This window comes from Camellia sinensis, chromosome 6, assembly GCF_055761805.1.
Source record: "Camellia sinensis isolate YWXY chromosome 6, ASM5576180v1, whole genome shotgun sequence".
Taxonomy (NCBI): Eukaryota; Viridiplantae; Streptophyta; class Magnoliopsida; order Ericales; family Theaceae; genus Camellia; species Camellia sinensis.
The window spans coordinates 181,935,884-181,959,150 of record NC_138966.1 but is presented as its reverse complement, the minus strand read 5'-3'; the positions used below and the strand labels follow the sequence as shown (position 1 = coordinate 181,959,150).

Genomic DNA, 23,267 nt, shown 5'->3' with positions numbered 1-23,267 from the left:
ACAAAAAAGTGCCGGCCGGCACAAAACATTGCCGACCGGCAAACAGTTGCTGAATCGGGGCAGTTCTGTCTTTTCACTTCGGGCATTATAAAATAGGGCTTGAAAACCCTATTCTTCACTTTTCCACCGCCGAAAATTCTTGCCCTCTCTCTCTAGAGTGCTTCTCTCTTATTTTTTGTCCATTTCTTCGCGTTCTACGCTCGTTTCGTCGTCGGATTCGCGATCCTCTTCGCGTTTCGGACATTTTCCACCGATCACATTCTCGTTTCGGTGCCTCGTTCGGCGTTCTCGCCTTCTCGGGGTTTGTTCCCCTCACTTTCCTCTTCATTTCCGTGCCTCTTCACATTCCGGCCTCCCCGGCCATTTCCGACCCTCTCGGGAGTTGACTTTTCAGTTGACTCTTCGTATTCCGGCTCGGTTTTCCCTTTTCCGGCCATTTTCACACTATTCTCTACATGGCGGACGACATTCCACGTGTCGGGACTCCCCCGGACCATGAGATGGATCCCGGGGTCGAGCTCTTTCCACTGAACGAGCGCCCGTTCGACCCGGCGACCTACCGGCCGGCGATCCACGTTCTGCCCCCAGACGGCCTGCGTCAGTTCCGGAGCTTTGAGAGGTACGCGGCCCCTGAGCTACTACTACGCGAGCCTACCTCCCACCTTTCATTCGGCACTCCCGAGGTAACTCTTCATCTTCTGCTTTACTTTCTGCAATGTAGGATACAAAACTGCCATAGTTAGCTGTATTCTTTAATTGCTGAAATCTGATATGCCGTAGACCGTAGTTGACTGTAAACATACATACAACTGATATCTGCTCGAGACTGACACATGCACACACACTGCACTAGCCCTGAATCACCCAAACACACGGCACACACTGTATTCTACTGCACACACACTGGTACCCAGTATTTGTCTGAATCTGTCAAACTTGCATACATGCCACATCTATTCTGAAACACCTAAACACGCTGACACAGCACACGTATTTTACTGTAAGCACACCGGCACCCGGTATTTGCCTGAATCTGACAAACTTGCATACACGCCATATCTGTTCTTTCAAAACTGCATTTTGAATGTTGTCTTGCCATTGTCATTTTCTGTTTGCAGGAGGGTTCCCATACCATTCGCGGGTATGGGAATACTGGTGCGCGGGAGTGGTATGACGAGCTCCCTGATGCGGTCCAGCGCATCGTGGATCGGGCGGGCTTCGGCACCTTCTGCCGAGGGCTCTCCAGGTTGTCCACCTGCAGACCTCTTCTTGCCGCTCTGGCGGAGAGGTGGTGGGACACCATCGATTCTTTCCACTTTTCTGCTGCGGGGGATATGACGATGACCCCTTTTGACTTCTCGATGCTCACAGGCATCGGGGTAGGGGGGATCCGATCCCCTTCGACACCGACATGGATGAGTGGATCGCCGCTCAGGTCCATCTACTGGGGGAGGCCCCACCGCTAGCTCGTCCAGGCTTCGTCCGATATTCCTGGTTCGAGGCACAGTTCAGGGTCCAGCCCGCACTGGGGGAGGAGACTCAGATGACCGAGAAGGACGTGGAGAGGTATGCCCGCGGCTTCCTCATGTTCCTGTTCGGGACTACTATCTTCGCCGACCGGGCGAACACCGTGCCTCTCTGCCTTCTCAGCGCACTGGTGGACGTCCGGGACATTCTGCACTACGATTGGGGCGGCGCCGCCCTGGCCACCCTGTACGGCTATATGAGCTCGGCTTCTCGCGGCAGCGGCCAGCTGCTCGGAGGTTACTGGCGGGCTTGGGAGGTACACTTCTTCTCCACTTTTTTCATTTCTGTCTCGTACTTTCTGTACTCTGTACACTGCACACACTGTAGTCTGCTCTATACTTGCTATCTACTGTACACACGGCACACACATACATTCTGTTTTACACTGACTGTACACTGCTCACACTGTACACTGTACACAATACACGGCTCAACACACGGCTCTGCCATTTCTGCTTCATTCTGCATATTCTGCTTTATCTGATGGTCATACTGACATCTGTTTTGCAGTTGTGGGTTTATGCCTACTTCCCTAGGCTTGCACCCGTACCAGTCGCGGAGCCTCCTCCGGCTGTTCCTTTCTCGAGTCGTTTTGACGGGAGATGCACCCGGCGACCGCGGGAGACATTCGGCTTCTTCCGCCGATATTTCGACACCATCACCCCGGCTGAGGTATGCTTTACTTACAGTTCATTTAGGCTTCGCTTTCCCACTGCATATTTCAATAACAGTAGATAACAAACTGTGTGTCACTTTCAGATCACATGGCGGCCATGGGCTTCGCTGCCGTCGGCGATGCGGGGTCAGTTCCCTGGTGCTGAGGAGACCTCGCGTTTCCGGATTCTGCTTGAGGGCCCTGTCTGTCGGGCTTGGTACCTGGGGGAGCGTTTTCTACGCCAGACCCGCGGGTTACCTGAGCAGATAGTTCCGGCTCACCCTCCTGCAGAGATGAGGGAGACCGAGGGGCTGACCCCTGAGCAGCTGGACGATTATTCCATCGGCTGGGAGGAGGCCGGCTTCCGAGGCACCGGCGACTATCAGGAGTACGTGCGGACGTACCTGATGCGCCCCTTGAGCGGTCGTCGAGCAGAGGGGGCCAAGCCTGTAGCATCGGCGGCTGGGGCCGGAGCGGGAGCAGGGGCTGGATCTTCGAGGAGGGCCCGGGTCCGTGGCAGGGGCGGAGTGCGGGGTGGACGAGGAGCTGGCTGGCCTGCCCTTCCCGCTGTGCTGACTTTCCAGGGGCAGGGTGGGGCGACCTATCAGATCCCCTTTGCCCCTCCACCGGCTGGTCATGAGTTCATTGACGTCCCCGACCTTCCGCCGGTATGTATCACTGCACTTCGTACAGTTATTTCATTTCAGTTTACTTGATATTCCACAGAATGCTAATACATCTGATACCTTTGCAGGCTTCTTCTGAGTACACCCGTCAGTCGTTGGCGATGAATGCCTCGATGATGGGGATGCTCCAGCGGACATTTGACCTCCTGGCTGTCTACAGCATACCGGTATGTCCTTCTGACACTGGCCTCAAACCATTCATACACTGATTCACATAATCTGATGCACGGCACAACACCCGACATACTGATCTCGCAGCATCTGATACACTGCATACACTGCATTCTGCACTGTACTCTGTACTGATAAACTGCTCACGGCATTCATACACTGTATTCACACACTGCATTCTGCACTGATAAACTGCCCACGGCATTCATACACTGTATTCAACATTGCATTCTGCACTGATAAACTATCTACAGTACACTGATGCATTTCACTTTTGTGCACTTTTTCAGCCTCCTTTCCAGATTCCCATGGCAGGAGGTGCTCCAGCTAGACCTGCTGTCCCTGCTCGGGGGAGAGACGAGGAGGGCAGGATATTTCCCCGTACCAGGGGAGGGCGTACTCACGTCGGGAGTAGCTCGCGAGCTCCAGTCCCGGACGATGACGACGACGAGGAGTCAGAGGCGGAGGCAGGGTCATCGGAGGAGGAGACCGGAGACGGTTCTAGCTCGAGCTCTGACGACGACGCTGATGATGCTCCTGGACCCTCGTCCAGGAAGAGGACCAGGACGGACTGACAACCCTTCGGAGTGCTTGACACAGATGCAGATTTTTGCTATCTTTTCTTTCTTTCTTTGTACTTTTCTTTTTGGTTGGTAGATAGATTACCTTGTACTGCCGCAGGCAGATTTTTGCTTCCAAAACTTGTACATTTGAAAAGCTAAGGAAATGAAACGGACTTTTTATCTGAAAAAGTGTTTACATTTACACATTTCATGCATTGCATCGCATCTCATCATGTTACACCTCAATGTAAATGGAACTGATTGGTTGTCTGAAAATTGAACACTTGCACTGTAATAATCAGATAACTTGAACAGCCAACAACAAAATACACCCAAGCAACCCACTGCCTGATTCTTGAACACACAGCCCTTACTCTGTTGGGGATTGATCTGCATACAGCCCAAAACACAGCATTCGGTTCATTCTACACACAGCAAACTCTGAACAAACGGCCCAATTTGACAAGACGGAGCTCAAAGACGGAACCGGTTGGAGTCGAAATACGCTCGAATGTAGAGAATGGCACAGCATTCTTGAGCATAAATGATTTTTGAAATCGAATGAGGGTTTTTCAAACCGGGATATCGAGCCTACCACTGAACACAGCGGGGAGGACTCAAACAAAGGGGGTACACGACCTAAACACAACGAGACACGCTCGGGAGAGACTCAAAACAAAAGACAAGACCGTCAAATGAAAGAGACACGACACACAGACGCGTAAACGAAGATGGGGGACCTCGGACCACGAGGAGCCAGTTCAATCTGGGTATCGTTTCCCACCCTTTCTCATTTGTGATCCTCACATCACTCAACTCTCAAGCTCGGATTTTCTCTCAAAACCCTTTTCCTCTCTTTTCTCTCAACTCACACCTCTCTATTCTTCATTATCTCATTTTTCATCCCTCCCCGGGGTGATTGATGGATAAATAGCAAGGTGTGGGTTCACGCCCGATGCCGTTAGCTCACAGCTATTCTTCCGGCAGGCAGAGTGCTCTTCTGGCAAGTACGTTGATGACGGGGGAAAGAGAGCGCCTGACTCAACTGTGCCCCTAGTTCATCATTTTAACCATTTTTTCGTTTTTGCTTTCTACTAAAACGGTTTTGATCAAAACGAGAGTCGGATTAACGTACTTGTTCGATTTTTGATTTGAAAAGCATGCAAGTCAGGCAGCAAGCACTGAAAATTTTCCTTTTTGGGTTCAAGACAATGGTCCAGTTTTGGAAAATGAGATAGTTTTCGAGAAAATAGTCAACCTCAGTAAAAATTTTCAAAAACTATTTTTCAAACAGCTGATGCTCAACAAGCATGAAACTTACCCTTCGAGATGTGCAACCTCGGATCGGAGGCAATGGAAAATTGCCCCTGGTTTGAAGGGGGTGGGAGGCAACGGAAAGTTGCCCCTAGTTTGAATGGCGGCTCGTGGCAACGGAAAGTTGCCCCTTGTTTGGGATGGTGCCGCAGCAATCCGCAGACAGTCTTCATTGGCGGTGGTTGATCTCTTGGACACAGCGATGACGAAGACGGTCACAACAAATATATGGACACAGTCACCTTGGAAGGTGTTGGCAACTGGACCTTGGGATGAAATCGAAACCATTGCATGGACTGAGACGCTATGAAAGCGTTGGGGGCTGGACTTCATGATGAAGTTGCCTACGTATCCCAAACATGGGAATCAAGCCTTACGTAGTTCCGGTTAAGGTCCACTCGGGTATTTTAACCTTCACTTTTTTTGGCTCTCATTTTTGCCAAGGCGCCCAATGCGGGTTTTCGACCTTGCGAGCTTCTTTTTATTTTCTATTTCTTCTTTCTTTTTTCTTTTTTTTGCTTTTCTTCTTTCCTTTTTTCTCTTTTTTTTCTTTTTCTTTTCTTTTCAATCTTTCTTTTTGTATTTTTCTCTTGCTCTAACTTTTGCCTGGACCGCCCTTCCGGGTTTTCGGCCCAGCGAGCCTCTCAAAGGGTAAAAGTGTAGCAAGTCCATGCCAAATGGTTTCTTGAAATTGAAGCCTCTCTGTGTCTAGGAGAACGGCTGTTGCACTGATTTGCGGAGAATCCATCAGGGTTACTCTACGAGCTTCTCCCGGCGAGATCTACTCCTTCTGATTCGGCCTTGATGCTTCTTGATAGAAGGCTACCTCAAAACTGGCCACACGGGCCTTTCATGGCGTTTGTCCGTTGAGCTTTCTGAACATTCTGAAAGGGTTCAAAGTCGAAAAACAAATAGGTTGAATCTTGAGGCTGAGAGCGATCCTAGGCTGCGCAATCCCAAGAGCGATTCCACACAGGCCTTCGCAGGGCCGCGTAAAACATTTGTTTTTGAAAGTTTTTAAGAAGGCGACGAATCGCTCGCGCCGAAGATAGTGTGGAACCAATCTGGATCAGGCCAGGGTCCTTCTCAGTACTCATGCCGACAAGCATGGCTTTATTCATAAAAAGACTTAGCACGCCTCTCTTTCTCTCAAAATGATCAAAATTTTACAAAACCCGAGGAATTCCTTCCTCTTCGTTTTCATCACCGCAGTGTTCAAAAAGTTTGTTTTGTTGAAAAACTTAGGTTAATGCAATGAGTTTGGCACACAGGAGAGCAGGCGAGATGTACTGTCAGCTCATTCAAATTCTCCGGCACTTATGCTGAAAGCAAGCATGAAGTTTGAGATAGCAACAGCTGTTTCAATCGGCTTTGTTGGTGCAACTGGCCCCTCGGCAGAAACAGACTCAAAACAAAACAGATAATTACAAAACAAAACGGTGTTCGGGACAACAACCCCAGAATCACCAGGTATTATATACAACGGGGACTGACTCGATACAACCAGACAGCCCCTTAAGCAAAAAAGACTGACTCAAGGCAAAGAGACAGACTCAAAACAAAAGACTGACTCGACATCCAAGCCAGGATTTACAAAAACTCAGTCTCACCAATGCTCAAAAATGCGTGCCAGACGCTTCATCCAAAATATACCAAATGTTGCCCGCAGGCGGTTCACTTTACATACTCGCAGTATCTGAGCCCTCGAAATCCAACAACTGAGTGGTGACGGGCTTGCCTGAGGTGGGTGGTAGGATAACCTTGTTATCAATCAAATCCTGCACTTCATGACGAAGGCGGGAACATCCATCGGTACTGTGACCGGACTGTTGATGGTACGCGCAGTACAAGGTAGCATCATGAGTGACGGGGAGATTCTTCGGGAGTGGCCGGGGCTCCAAAGGCTTAAGATGCCCGTTCTTTGCCAATATTAACAATGCCCTAGATAAAGGCATGTGGAGGTCGTGAAAGACGCTGCGCCCTCGGGGCAGGTACTTTGTATTTTGAGGATTCTTGCCAGAGGCGCTGGCGAAAGGATCAGCCGGCGCTGCCTTGGCTTTTTGAACCTTCCCCGGTGCAGGGTTGGGAGCTACTGGAATTGTCTGGGCATGACGGGGCCCATCCCGGTTTTCTGTCTGGCTTGAACTGCCTTTGATTGGAGCGGGGAAAGCATCATCTACAGCTTTGGTCACTATTGCAGACGTTTGTTGCTTGTTCATCCCTCTGGCCTTCAAAGCCTCGACTGCCCACAGCAGTTGCTCAATAGGGTCGGCGTCTACCTTTGCCTTGTCCTTTCCTTTGGCCTCAGCCTGATCGAGGGTCTGGGTTGGTGCTGACATGTCGTAGCTATAGCCGGAAGCCACCTCTGGCTGGCTGAGCTCTATCACAATCCGCCCCAGTAGCGGGGGCTCCTGTGGTACAAAATTCCCGGCGTACGGCGCCGCTGGCGGTGAAGCCGACATTCCATAGGCGAGGTCTGCCACAGACCTTTGGAGATCGCCTATCATCCCCATCAATTCGAAGGTGGTGGGCTCACGAGCCTGGTATAACTGGGGAGCCCAAACCGGGTGCACAACGGGCATCCTGGGCGGGTGTGACATACTGATGCTGGCCTCACTCTGCGGAGTGGTTCCCTGCTCCGGTGCGGCTGTCATAACCACAATTTCTTCTGAACTTTGTGTCGCCATAAATCTTGCCTCAGCAAAGGGGAGACACTGGCTGTTCTGTATCAACTCTGCAACTCTCTGAACTGAAAGAAAAACAGACAGCATTTCAGCCCAAACTGATCAATCACGGGTGTAGCCAAACAACTGTACCCTACTGCTGATCACTGTTCCCAAAAATCACTGTTCCCAAAATACTGAATCTGATACCCGCGGACAACTGATTCTCACAACTGATACTGATACTGGTGTCCCCAGGTTAGATACTCTGACTTGCAAACTGACATGTGCATTCCTGTAGAGCAGCACTCTAAAAGCACATAGCAAGTAAAGAGAACAAAACACCCCTATGTTGGGGTAAAGTTTCCCTGTCCTATTTTGTCAGGAGCTAGGGTTTCACTACGCACACAGCGGTTCTCAAACAACCTAACATCGGGTAAGCAACCTGTCCTAGTTTGGAATGGTCACTATGGTTCCGAATATGCACTAGGTCGAATGGTCAGAAAGGGTGCCCCGGTAAAATCGGGGTTTGTGTTCCCATACTGTCAGAGCCCATAGCCAGTCAGCCTTATGGACATGCCTTGACAAGACAAGCCTCCGGCAAACCGTTCAGGAATGGCAGATGGCAAACACTGTGTTCCTAGGCGCACCAATGCACATGCAATGCAAAGAAACACATAAATGAGATCAAAACAGGATATCACGAGTTCGAGTCAAGCTCTCTAAAATTCCCCAGCGGAGTCGCCAGAAACTGTAACAGCGCCCGCGTTGGGGACCTCGATGCTACTACAGTTCGGACTCTCGATTTGTGTATCGGTTCTTAATCTGAACCAAAGAGTCCAAATCTGGCAAATCGTTTGAGAAAACAGATTTTGTTGAAAAAGTAGTGCCAAACATGGACTGCTTTGCCAGATACAGAGTCGCCACCTAAATATTTTTAAAATGGGGAAATTTAGGAAACCCTGACTCGGTGCCGAAGGCCACATGTCCGTCATCACCGGAGTTGTCTCGGCTCGGGAGCTTGGGTACGATCGGGGAAGGTCAGCTATGAGCACCCCCTTTCGCCCGGTCCGAAGACCGGCCTCTACTAACCGTGATATCCGTTTTTGAAAACTTTATGTGTTCTTAAACCAATTGTTAGCCTAGAATTACTATGTTATGCGCGCAGCAAACAAGTATAGACTAGATTGCCTAATTTGGAAATAAACATTGCATATCCGTTCATTTCGAAAATGCTTTGGAATTTGCTACTCGCAAGTAGGCTAAAATGCGGATTTCAACGAGTCTTTCCAACTCAAACAATCCAACCTTCACCCACAGGCATTCAAAACAGTTTAACACATAAGCATCTAGCCACATGTTAAGCATGCTGTCATGGTAACATTCACACTCATGTGATATGCTAAAGCGGAAATACTTACATAGTACTCCATGCCAAAACAAAGAACTTGTTAGCAAACATGCATGATCCAAGTCCATGTTAAGTGCCTAATGCATCGCATACAAAATGTCGCTAAGATAGGCTCGGCTAATCCTAGACATGTCATGTGAAAATTCACGATTAACACATATTCAATTTTTGAATTGAAGTACTGATGTAGTTAGCGTGATGTACCGAGCCTAATGCATGTAATACAAATGCATGGGTGCACACATGCATAGCATAAGGTATGCTAAAATAAATGTGCCCTAATCTACCATCATAAGCAGGTAAGTAAAAGGGAAGAAAGACGTGAGGTTGGAAGACATACACACCACCCACACACACTTATTACAGATTTGCCCTCGCTCGGAGGGACTGAATAAATATTACAAATTAATTAACTACGCAAGCTAATTAAATATTACAAATTAATTAATTAACAAATTAACTAATTAATTAAAGCAGGAAAACGCCTCGGGAAGCATGCCACCATGCGCAAGCCGCCTCTGTTTTCCTCCCTTTCCTCCTCTGGAGGCTGTCAAAACCTCAGGACTACATCCTTGGACAGAGGGGATCATCACCGGCTGAATGAAACTTCCACCGGCAGTGTTGTATGGCCATCGGCACAAAGTTGAAGCTGCCGGCAGAGAAAATAGTGCCGGTCGGCACATTACACTGCCGGTCGGCAGAGTATTCCTGCAGAACCTGCAACTCACAGCAACAGAGGGCAAAACAAGGCATGGCAGCATATTTCAAGGCATGTATGCACCAACCATGTCTCTTATCATTGTAATGACTCAAAGGGACATGTGCCTCGGTTCTCGGACCACCAATCACGCATTTCCATGCATGATGGCCCAAAGAACCAAGTATGCAACTTTGGTTTCAAATGCAATGCACACCAATCAAACAAATTAGGCCCAATTCCTATCACCAATTCAAGGAACAAGGCATGCATGCAAAATGCAATGCAACCTAGGCATACAAGCTAGGAATGCAACATGACATGGCAATTAACTCATGCAAGCATACAAGCATGCATATGGCAATGCAAATGGATGGCAAGATGGACTTATACATGAATTAGGCAACTCTAAAATAGGCCTAAAACAGTGGCCATAAGTGCTAAAGAGTGAGAGCTAAATGGCATGCACACACACATGCACATAAGGACCAACACTTAAGCACAAAACAAGCAACATTCAAGCACACTTGAAAGGAGGAGTCATGGACTAATTAGCATGCAACATGAGCCCTAAAATTATGTTATAAAATGATGCCAAATCAAGTTATAAATTAAGCCAAAACATGCAAAGAGTAGTCCAAGTGTTCAAGGCAAATCAATAATGCATTGAACTAAACTTATCATGATCAAACATGGCATGCATTAAACAACTAAAAACAGATTTTTAGCATGCTAAAACAAGGCCAAAGGACTCCTTAGATGGCATCTAAGTGGCCCAAATACAAAGGCATACACCATGGCCAAAACATGGAGCATTGCAACACATGCTTCCAAAGCATTAAAGAGGCATGCAAGGCAATCAAACAAGCATGGAAATGGGACTGAAATGACATATAGAATGATCCCAAATCACCAAAACAATGCAAAGATGGCATGCTACACATGCACATACTCAAGGCCAACAAGCCCAAATACAAAGGAGCTATATAATGCATGCTAAAATCAACCCAAATACTTATGGACAGACCTAGAACATGGCAAAATAAGCACATAATCTTCACGAGACTAAGCCTAAAACATGCTCCAACAAAGGCTAACAACCTAAGGCACATTAAGGCATAAACAAGGCATTACATGGCAACTATGCTAAACATGCATGGAGTTCCAAAACCAACTTTAAATCATGTTATACCATGGATATATAAGCATGAAAAACAAACCAAACATGCTCAACACACACTCAAGCATAGGCTTCCTTAAGAGGCCAAAATATGCCCTTTTCAAGGACAACAAGGAGAGGGGGTGGCCCTCTCCTTCTTGGGACTTCAAAGCATCATCTTCACCACTGAAATCCCTCAAGATTTCAGTGGTGAAGAGACCTCAACACCAAAATCCCGGAGCTAACACAAAATGGCTCAAAATGAGGCCTTTTGAGGCCTAAGGGTGGTCAACACCCCTCAAACAACAAAACACTCTTAATAAACAATAAAGAGGGCTTAAAAATAGAACTTTTTTATGTTATACAATAATCACAAAAACAGCTCTAAGACTAGTAGAAAATTGATGCAAAAAAGGGGGAAAAAAGGACTAGTTTCTCACCCTTGATGCCTTCTTCAACAAAGATGCTCCAATGGCCTCCTTGAGCTTGAATCCAAGACCAAAACTTCAAAACACACTCTTTAGAACCTCAGCTCCAAGAGGAAGGTGAAACACTAGGTGTTTGTGTGCAATAGTAAGGCACAAAACACCTAGTGAACAAAATGAAAGGGAAAGAGAGATAGATTGTGTATCTAACCCTAACCCTAGAAAACCAGAGCTCTCCTCTGTATTTTCCTCTCTCAAAAAATGTCTAAAGCCTCTCCCTTGCCTTAGAGAGAGCTCCCCTCTATAAGCCTCTTGTAAAGCTTACAAGACAAGCTTTGCAAGAGGGAGATCCCTCCATACACGTGTATGGAGGGGAGCAAAAGTTATACAGCTGTCCAAAAATATCTGCAAAAGCAGATGAACAGCAATCGGCCGGCAAAAAATGCCATCTTGGCCAAACAAAGTGCCGACCGGCACAAAAAAGTGCTGACCGGCAACAAATAGTGCCGACCGGCAAACTAAATTGCCGGTGGCAGCAAAAACCAGCCGGTGGCATCTAGCCACTGCCGGTGATGGGTGGGGATGGTCTACAAGCCCCACCCTGCCTCTCAAAGGCAAGATGCAAGTGTTTGGTGCAAAACCAGACACTAAACGGTCGAGTTCGGGGATCCTGAGGCGGGGCGCGCGAGCCGAGACCTCCGGGAACTCCAAACGAACACAAACATGGATAATCACCGAGTGTTCAAACGGTGACGTCCAAGTCTTGAGGACGGTCAAAAATGGGGTGTCTACAGAAACGTGTCTCAATTCCCAGTCACCGACACTCCGGATTATCCATGATGGAGTCTCGGTCTTGTTGTGTTTATGTGTGCATTCATTTCATATTAAGTCGTGCAAATCGACTCCTCGGCCATCATGCATCGATATGCGTGATTGGTGGCACGAGGATCGAGGACTACACTCCCTGAAGAGTAGTCATGCATACATATGTGAAAATACTTTGCCATGCCCCTTTGTTGCTCTCTGTTGCAGCAAATCAGAAATCGGCAGCCTTCCGGAGCTTGGCACGCATTCCAAGAACAATTGTAAATAGAGGCAAACCGGGGCATCACAAGGGATTTTCCGACAAAGGCAACCGGAGCAGATTTGAGGCAGTCCCTGGCTTGCATGCCAATTTATTGCTTTCCTAATTTAATTTGTTAATTAATTAGGGTTTTGTACATAATTGGACTGTAATTATTCATTTAGGACTGTATGTTATTTATTCGGACCCACTACGCGAGGGCAATGTTGTAATAAGTGTGCGTATGTGTGATGTATGTTTTTCAACCCCACGTCTTTCTCCCTTTTATTTACCCGCTTATGATGGTTAGATTAGGGCATGTCTCAATTAGCATACAGTATGATAGCATGTTTGCATTCATTCATTTATTTTGCATGCACCAGGCTCGGCGCATCATACTAACTGCATTTGTATTTCAATTCCAAATTGAATACGTGTTAGCTGTAGCATCATCGCATGCCATCTTTAGAATAGCCGAGCCTTCTATAGTTGCATTTTTGCATGTGTTGCATTAGGCATTTTTGTATAATTAGGATCATGCATGGATTTCTAATTAGCTTCTGTTTTGGCTTGGAGTCTCGGTAAGTTTTATGCTTTAGCATCCTTGCATGCGTGTGAGTGACTGCCATGATAGCATGCTTACCATGAGGCTAAGTGCTTATGTGATATAACTGCCTGAATGTCTGTGGGTGAAGGTTGGATTATTTGAATTGGAATAAATACATTGACTGTGAGTTTTAAGCCCACTGGATAGTGGTGAAATCATGTTTTTCTAAGCCCACCCGAGGGTGGCAAATCCACGTCTTAGCCTACTTGCGGGTAGCACCATCAAACCACTTTAAAAAATAAACATGAAATGTTTTGTTCCAATTTGAACGATCCAGTCTATACTTGTATGCTGTGCGCATCACATAGTAAACCTAGGCTAATAACCGGAATAAGAACGCATAATGTTTTCAAAAATAGATAGCATGGTTAGTAGAGGCCGATCTTTGATCGGGCGAGCGGGGGTGCTCACGAAGTGACCTTCCCCAATCGTACCCAAGTTCCCGAGCCGAGGCAACTTTAGTGATGACGGACACGTGGCCTTAGGCAAACGAGTCAGGGTTTCCTAAATTTCTCCAAAATAAAATATTTAGGTGGCGATTCTGTATCTGGCAAAGCAGTCCATGTTCGGCACTTCTTTCAAAAATCTGTTTTCTCAAAACGATTTGCCGGATTTGGACTCTTTGGTTCAGATTTAGAACCGTGACAATTTGAGAGTCCGAACTTATAGTGACCCCAAATGAACAGAACGGGACTCATCCACCCGGGGCGTTCGGGGACGTCTACAGTTTCTGACGACTCTGCTGGGGAGTTAGAGAACTTGACTCGAACTCATGATATCTGGTTTTGACTACACTTATGTGTCTCTTTGCATTGCATTTGCATTGGTGCGCCTAGGACACCATGTTTGCCATCTGCTATTCCTGAACGGTTTGCCGGAGGCTTGTCTTGTCAAGGCATGACCATAAAGCTGACCGGTTATGGGCTCTGCCAGTATGGGAACACAAACCTCGGTTTTACCGGGGCATCCTTTTCGACCATTCGACCTAGTACATATTCGGATCCATAGTGACCATTCCAAACTAGGGCAGGTTGCTTGCCCAATATAGGTTGTTTGAAACCGTTGCGTACGCAGTGAAACCCTAGCTCCTGACAAAATAGGCCAGGGAAAACCCTACCCCAACATAGGACTGTTTTGGCTCTCATTTATCTGCTATGTGCTTTTAGAGTGCGTCTCTACAGGGGAATGCATGTATCAATTTATGAGTTCGGACATCAGGCCTGCGGACATCAGTCAGTGTTTGAGAATCTCAAATTGTCACGATTCTAAATCTGAACCAAAGAGTCCAAATCCGGCAAATCTTAAAAAAGAGTTCTAAATCTTAAAAAATTAATAAAGTAAAAAATTCATAAAAAGAGTTCAAGAGAAGGAGAATTGGCTCATCACAATTTTAATGACTTTTAAAGACTCTTAAACAAAATTAATGATTTTTTCTAATTGTACTTTAATAAAGTAAAAAATCATTAATTTTGTAATTTGGTTTTATTTGTTATTTTTTTTAATCAACATGATCAACAAAATGGAAATGTAATTTTTTATTAGTTCTAAACAGCTAATTAATGAACATAAAAAAATAAATAATAAATTACACTACAAGAAAATACACATTTGGCGACTAAATTTTTAGTCGCCAAAAGTGATTTTTTAGTCGCCAAAAGTCGGATTTTAGGTTTTCCCGACTAAATTTTTTAGTCGCCATGTTTGTCGCTGGAACACTGTCGCGGAAGGTATGGGCGACTAACCCACTTATAGTCGCCAAAAACAAACTCTGTAGCGACTAAAATTTTCGTCGCCAAAGCTCATTTATATTTTTTAAATTATACATTTGGCGACTAAAAAGTGAATTTTTTTTTTTAATTTATACATTTGCTGACTATTATTTTCGTCGCCAATAATAAAGCTTTTGGCAACCACCTATTTTAGTCGCCAAAAACATATTTAAAAAAAAAAAATTTAGCCTGTGTTGCTCGCAGGTTTCGAACCTGAGACATCCCACCACCACATTCCAAACCTTTTGCCAAACACTCCCTCTCCCTCCACTATGCCACAACATCATCACATTAATATATATGCAATATATATTATTTATATAGTATATTAACCGCTATTAATACAAAATAATATATATAAATATAATTTTTTTAATTCAATATACTTTTATGTAAAAAATAAATTATTTACTAAAAAAAAATTTAGGCCACTTTTGGCGACTAAATTAAATTTTTAGTCGCCAATTCTATGATTTTCGGCTACTAATTATAATTTAGTCGCAAAAAAATTAAGTTTCGCCTAAAAATAAGTAGTTTGGCAACTAAACCTGTTTTTAGTCGCCAAAAACGTCCCCTTTTGGCTACTAAACTGAATTTTAGTCGGCAAAGGGCTGTTTTTAGCTACTAATTTTTTTTTTGTAGCCAAAAAGCTTCACTTTCAGCGACTAAACTATTTTTAGTCGGCAAAACACCAACAATCAGCGACTAATCTGTTTTTTAGTCGCCAAAACCATCACTTTTGGCTACTAAATTATTTTAGTCGCCAAAAACTGTCACTTTTGGCTACTAAACAACCTTTAGTCGCTAAAACCCCACATTGGGCGACTAAACTGCCTTTTAGTCGCTAAAAGCCTTGTATTCAGCGACTAAACTCTTTTAGTTGGCAAAAGTCACCAATTTTGGCGACTAAATCCATTTTAGTCGCCATTTGTACTACTTTCAGCGACGAAAAAATTTATTTTAGTCGTGAAATCTGTATTTTCTTGTAGTGTTAATACAATTTTTTTACTAAACAATTACAAAATTTATACTTTCAAAAAAAAAAACAAATAAACAAATAGACACTAGTAGAACACTTACAGGAGAAGAAAATTGATTGTGTTAAACAACCCCTTGAAAAATTATTAGTTCTAAATAGCAAAAAATTGTGAAGCAACTTGCAAAATATAATAACCCGACAGCAAGTCATCCCAAAAAAAAAATTCAGGACCTACAAAATTCTCACATGGTGGGAAAAATGAAAAAAAAAAATCTACATCATAATGTATACAATTTATTATTATTATTATTTTATTTATAATTTAGATTGAACTTTTATATGGTGGAAAAAATGAAAAAAAAAATCATTAAAATATGAGTTTAAAATTCACATGATAATGTATACATTTATATTTTTTTTATTTGTTAATTTTTTTAATCAACATGATCAACAAAATGGAAATGTGAATTTTCCATTCGGAAAGTTGTAGTTCTAAACTGCTTATTAATAAACATAAATAATAAATAAATACTATTTTTTTTACTAAACAATTACAAAGTTTATATTTTAAAAAAACAAATAAACAAACGGAGAACGCTTACCGTAGAAGAATGTTGATGGTGCAACCCTTCAAAAAGTTGTTAGTCCTTAATAGTATAAAGTTGTAAAGTAATTTGCAAAAATAAATTTATACTAATAATGAAAAAAATTAAACTACAATAATAAATTAAAGACTCTTAAACACTTACAGAATTTATATGAAAAAAAAAATAACTAAACAAAATTTCAATCACTGAGAATATAAAAATTAATGAGTTTTAGATCATTTACCTGAGATCAAAGCAATCTGGGAAAAAAAAAATTATACTACTAATAATGAACAAAATCAAGCTACAGTTATAAATTAAAGACTCTTAAACACTTACATAATTTATGTGGAAAAAAAAATAACTAAACAAAATTTCAATTACTGAAAATATAAAAATTAATGAGTTTTAGATTATTTATCTTTAAAGAAGAATAATAATTTTGTTTGTATTTTCTTTGCCATAATAGTATAGATAATAATTTTGTTTTGTAATTTCTTCAAAAAAATTAAAAAAAAAAAAAAAAAGAGAGAGAAGAAACTAAAAAGTACAAGGAAGAAACCAAAAAGTTTTTTTTAAAAAAATTGTCAAACTAATGGATAGATTGAGAGATGGTTGGTTGATTGGTGCTTGCTTGGGTGGCAGAGAAACTGTAGGAACGTGGTGGGGAAATGTTAGGAAAAATATGTGAGTGTGCAAGTAAATTAATTAATGAGAATAAAAATTAATGTAAAAAAATTAACTTAAAGGTAACATAAAAATTTTTACGTGATTCCCTCAATGTGAGGTACGTTCACGGGATTGAAATCCGATTCCATTATCAACAAAATAAGTTCCAAACGATTACAAACAAGATACTAATGGTCTCACAAAACCACCCTTAGGTGAATTTCAAATAATCACAAGTAAACAAGAGGAAAGACCTCACCAAATAGAAGAACCAAAATCTTCAGAAATCAGAGTTGAAGAAGACCCAAAATAACGAACCAAATCAACACCGAAAACGAAGCAAAGAACAACCCAAATTAATTCCACTGTTCACACACCCAAAAATTGATTTCACCAAAGTGGAGTATGTGTAGCAGCCGTTCTCTTCACTTTGGGATGAGCAAAAACAAAACCCTAAAATATTGTAAATTTAGGATTTATTATCAAACCTTAGTTGTTTCCAAATTGGATTGGGTCTCCACAAATTAAATATAATATATAAAAATATATTATAATTAATATTAAACCAAATTAAACTCTTTTTTCCAAAATCAATTGGGTCCCACACTCCAATAAGGAGGTATACCCAACAATTCTCCCCCTACCGACTTAGGTGGAGAAATCAACCATACCCCCCAAAGTTTGACACTTTAAATGTTTGTCCCTCGACAAAGTCTTTGTCAACATATCTGAAATATTATCATTTGTGTGAACCTTTTCGAGTTGTAACAATTTCGAATCTAACACATCACGAATCCAATGGTATCTCACATCAATGTGTTTCGATCTCGAATGAAAAGTAGAATTTTTGCTCAAGTGAATAGCACTTTGACTATCACAATAAAGCACATACTTTTCTTGCTTCAATCCCAACTCTTACAAAAATTTCTTTAACCATAACTCTTCTTTGCAAGCTTCCGTAATAGCAATAAATTCAGCTTCGGTAGTTGAGAGAGAAACACATTTTTGTAATTTAGATTGCCATGTCACAGCTCCCCCTGCAAAAGTCATCAAATACCCCGAAGTAGATTTCCTAGAATCAATATCACCGGCCATGTTAGAATCCGTGAACCCATCAAGCATCGGCTTACCATCCCCAAAACACAAAGACACTTTCGAAATCCCTCGAAGATATCTTAGAATCCATTTTACCGCTGCACAATGTTCTTTACCAGGATTAGAGAAAAAACAACTCACCACACCAACGGCATGAGCAATATCCGGCCTTGTACAAACCATGGCGTACATAAAAGAACCAACCGCTGAAGCATAAGGAACTTTCAACATCTCTTTGTTTTTCTCACTTGTAGGACATTGATTCGAACTAAGTTTGAAGTGACCCACAAGTGGACAACCAACCGGCTTTGCTTTATTCATGTTGAACCTCTCAAGAACTTTCTCAATGTAGCTTTCTTGAGACAACCAAATCAGTCCTTCTTTGCGATCACGAACAATTTTCATACCAAGTATTTGCTTTGCCTGTCCCAAATCTTTCATAGCAAAAGATTTACTCAACTCTAACTTCAACTTGTTAATATTGTTAATCATGTTAGAATCTTGACCCATAATTAACATGTCATCAACATAAAGCAAAAGAATAATAAATTTACTATCCGAAAATTTTTTCACAAACACACAATGGTTCGAAGTGGTTTTAGAAAAACCATTATTCATCATGAAAGAGTCAAATTTTTTGTACCATTGCCGCGGAGCTTGCTTGAGACCATACAAATTTTTCTTCAATTTGCAAACAAATTTCTCTTTCCCTTTCTCTACAAAACCTTTTGGTTGCTCCATGTAAATTTCTTCTTCAAAGTCACCATGAAGAAATGCGGTCTTCACATCAAGTTGCTCAACTTCAAGGTTCATACTTGCAGCCATGCCAAGTACAACTCGAATAGAAGACATCTTCACAACCGGCGAGAAAATCTCATCAATGTCAATACCTTTCTTTTGCCCAAAGCCTTTCACAACAAGACGTGCTTTGTACCTCAGATTCTTGCCATCATTCTTCAATTTGAAGACCCACTTATTTTTCAGAATTTTCCTCCCCTTAGGCAACTTCACTAAATCATAGGTGTGATTTTCAAGTAAGGAATTTATCTCATCTTCCATGGCCTTTTCCCAATCACCTTTTTTTGCATGCTCAATTGCTTCTTGGTAGCTCTCGGGCTCCCCTTGATCAGAAATCAACACAAACTCATTGAGAGGATACTTTCTTGAAGGTTGTCGGTCCCTTGTAGATTTCCTCAACTCAAGTTGTGGTGGTGGTTCTTGAGTTGGATGCTCTTCCTCAATTTCTGGCTCAACCTTATTAGGATTAGCATCATCCTCCACATCTTCAATAGGTGGCTGCACATCTCCCCCATTTTCATCATCAACTGAAGATGAAGGAGATGGATTCATGTCAATAAGATCACTAGTTTTTGGCTCCGGTTGATCACCTTTGCCAAAGTCTTCAATTGTTTGGTCTTCAAGAAACACAACATCACAGCTTCGAATGACTTTCTTGTCGACCGAATCCCACAATCTATAACCAAATTCATCACACCCATAGCCAAGAAAAATACATTGTCTTGACTTGCTATCAAGCTTGGACCTCTCATCCTTTGGAATGTGAACAAAAGCTCGGCAACCAAACACTCTCAAGTGCTCATAAGACACATCTTTACCGGTCCAAAATCTTTCAGGAACATCACCATTCAAAGGATATGAAAGAGACAAATTGATCACGTCAACTACTGTCTTCATTGCCTCACTCCAAAAGGATCTTGGCAATTTAGCTTATGAAAGCAAACACCTTATTTTTTCCACAATGGTGCGGTTCATCCTCTCGGCAACGCCATTTTGTTGAGGAGTCTTCTTAACTGTCTTTTGGTGCCGAATACGTTGGCTGCGATAATACTCATCAAATGGCCCAATGTATTCACCACCATTGTCTGATCGGATGCACTTCAATTTCTACCCTGTTTCTCTTTCAACCATGGCCTGAAAATATTTAAATACTTCTAGAACTTGATCTTTAGTTTTTAGTAAAAAAGCCCAAACTTTCCTTGAATAATCATCAATGAAAGTAACAAAATAAAGTGCACCACTATGTGTTTTAACTTTCAAAGGACCACAAACATCTGAATGAATCAACTGCAAAACATTTTCTTTTCTAGAAGTAACATTTTTCTAAAAAGAAACTCTATGTTGTTTACCCGCCAAACAATGAACACAAGTTTTAAGATGTGTACCTTTCAAACCGGGTAGAAACTCTTTCTTGAACAAAACTTGTAGTCCCTTTTCACCCATATGGCCAAGCCGCTTGTGCCACAATTCGGTAGAAGTATCATCTTCAAGTGCATTGACAACACCTTTACAAATTTTTCCTTGCATCGAATAAAGTGTATGAGTCTTCTTGCACTTAGCCACTACCAAAGAACCCTTTGTGAGCTTCCATATTCCATCACCAAATTTGTTATTGAAGCCTTCATCATCTAGCTTCCCAGTAGAGATCAAATTGAGGCGAATGTCGAAAACATGCCTCACATCTTTAAGCAACAACTTGCAGCCCAGATGTGTTTCCAAGCAAACATCACCCATGCCAATAATCTTAAACAAACCTTCATTACCCATTCGAACAAAACCATAATCTCCTTCGGTGTAGGTAGTGAAGAAATCAACTCGAGAAGTCACATGAAAAGAAGCATCGGAATCAATCACCTAATTGCTCTCTTGGCCCACAAAATTGATGCAATCATCTTCACAAACAACCATGAGATCACCATTGGTAGCAACTGCCGTTGTGTCTTCTTGCTTCTTATCCGCACTTTTGTCATGCCTTTTTTCCTTGTTCTTGAGTTTTCGGCATTCTCGCTTCATGTGCCCTTTCTCATGGCAATAATGGCACTCAATGTCTTTCTTTGAAAAAGAACCATCTTTTGATTTGTCACGGCTTTGATCACGACCACGAGGAGTCTTACTCCTCTCCCTTGTTTTGCTTCGACCTCTCACAACAAATGCTTCCGAATGAGAGGAACCTGCTGATTTTCTTCTAGTTTCTTCATTCAACAAGCTACTAGTGACTTGGCCTATTGTGACAACTCCATCAGGTGCCGAATTACTAACCGTCACAACCAAAGTCTCCCAACTGTCAGGTAAAGAACTAAGTAGCATCAAAGCCTGCAACTCACCATCAAAAACAATTTTCATAGAAGCAAGTTGGTTAACAATACTCTTTATTTCATTCAGATGTTCCAGAATATGGCTGCTCTCTTCATATTTTAAATTAACCAACTTACGAAACAGAAAAACTTTATTTGTGGTTGATTTCCTATCATAAAGGCCTTCTAATTTTTTCCATAAATCATGTGCCGAAGTTTTAGTAGCAACATGATGAAACACACTGCCATCAATCCGTTGACGGATAACACCAACGACTTTTCGATTAAGTCTATTCCATTCATCATCTTTCATACCCTCGGGTTTGCCACTATCACCCTCAATGGGTCCATACAAATCTTTACAAAATAATAGGTCCTCCATTTTAGTTTTCCAAGTTACCCAATTGCTTCCATTGAAGCTAGACATATGACCCACATTCCCCTCCATTGATTTACACAAATAAATAAACCCAAATAAACCGTAAGCTTTGATACCAATTGTTAGGGAAAATATGTGATTCTCCACAAGTAAATCAATCAATGGGAATAAAAACTAATGCGAAAAAATTAAATCAAAGGCAACACAAAAAATTTTACGTGGTTCCCTCAATGTGAGGTACGTCCACGGGATTGAAATCCGATTCCACTATCAACCAAATAAATTCTAAACGATTACAAAAGAGACACTAATAGTCTTACAAAACCACCCTTAGGTGAATTCCAAATAATCACAAATAAATAAGAGGAAAGACCTCACCAAATAGAAGAACCAAAATCTTCAGAAATCAGAGTTGAAGAAGACCCAAAATAACGAACCAAATCAACACCGAAAACGAAGCAAAGAACCACCCAAATTAATTCCACTGTTCACACACCCAAAAATTGATTTCACCAAAGTGGAGTATGTGTAGCAGCCGTTCTCTTCACCTCTGGATGAGCAAAAACAAAACCCTAAAATATTGTGAATTTAGGGTTTATTATCAAACCTTAGTTGTTTCCAAATTGGATTGGGTCTCCACAAATTAAATATAATATATAAAAATATATTATAATTAATACTAAACTAAATTAAACTCTTTTTCTAAAATCAATTGGGTCTCACACTCCAATAAGGAGGTATACCCAACAAGAAATGGATATTTTTTTTTATTTTTTTATTCTTTAATTCTTCTTAAGTTTGAGTATATTAAGTAGCTGCTAGGAAAATGAGCAAACGTGGGGTTTTTCTTTTTTTATTTTTAAATCATCTAAATTTTGTTGCTTGGGTGGTAGAGAAACTGTAGGAACGTGGTGAGGAAATGGGCAATTTTTTTGTTTTGTTTTTTGTTTTTTTCTTCTTTAAATTCGTCTTGAAGTTGAGTATTAAGTATCAGCTTAGGAAAATGAGCAAACATGGGTGTTTTTTTTTTCTTTTTTTTTTTTTTTTTTTTTTTTTGTAAATCACCTAAATTCCACGTGACAAGAGTTTCAAGAGACTAAATCCAAGATTCACTTAATATAATAGTATAGATGTTTTTTCCTTTCTTAGGTGGCACATTTTAAGAGCTTACATTCTTTTAAAAAAGCCACATCACCGTGTATTTTTATGGGGAACTTACTGATAAGTCCCATGTACAAAGTTCAAGACTCAACTAATCCTCAAACAAAACACTTGCACCAATTAGTCTTATACATTTTTAATTGTTACTAAAAAATCCTATTTTTTTTTTTAAAAAAAAATTTACAGACATTGTTACATCTTACTACCGTCGGACTTCCGTCAAACGGTCGCCGGAGACTCGTCGGAATATTCAACATCGCTGGAAAGTCGCCGGAGTTTCGCCGGAAGTTCACCGGAGTGTTAAGAACGTTAATGGAAGTCGCCGGAATGTTCAGAATGTTCACTGGGCGTTAAGAACATCACTGGAGACTCACCGGAATGTCTAGAATATTGTCGGGGAAAAAAAAGAATAAATGGAGAAATTAGAGCAAAAAAAACCTAGTAAAACGTGCTAAATATTGATAAACTAAAAGGGAAAAAAAAATGAAACGACAAAAACCAGCAACAATGGGAAAAACATATGCTATTTTTCAATTTTTGTAAGGTTCAAGCAAATAATCTCTAATATTGATCAAACTAAAAAGTAAGTTTTGAA

The 23,267-nt window shown here is 42.0% G+C and overlaps 1 protein-coding gene across 1 annotated transcript; it reads left to right on the top strand.

Annotated features, from left to right (window-relative positions):
• The first annotated feature begins 2,042 nt into the window (after positions 1–2,042).
• LOC145793876 (uncharacterized) lies at positions 2,043–23,026 on the top strand. The gene is made up of 5 exons (XM_082876765.1): positions 2,043–2,199; positions 2,287–2,850; positions 2,937–3,035; positions 3,330–3,506; positions 22,859–23,026. Exons 2-5 carry the CDS (start codon positions 2,323–2,325, stop codon positions 23,024–23,026), a joined length of 972 nt encoding a protein of 323 aa, XP_082732891.1. The 5' UTR covers positions 2,043–2,199; positions 2,287–2,322.
• Positions 23,027–23,267: the final 241 nt, after the last annotated feature.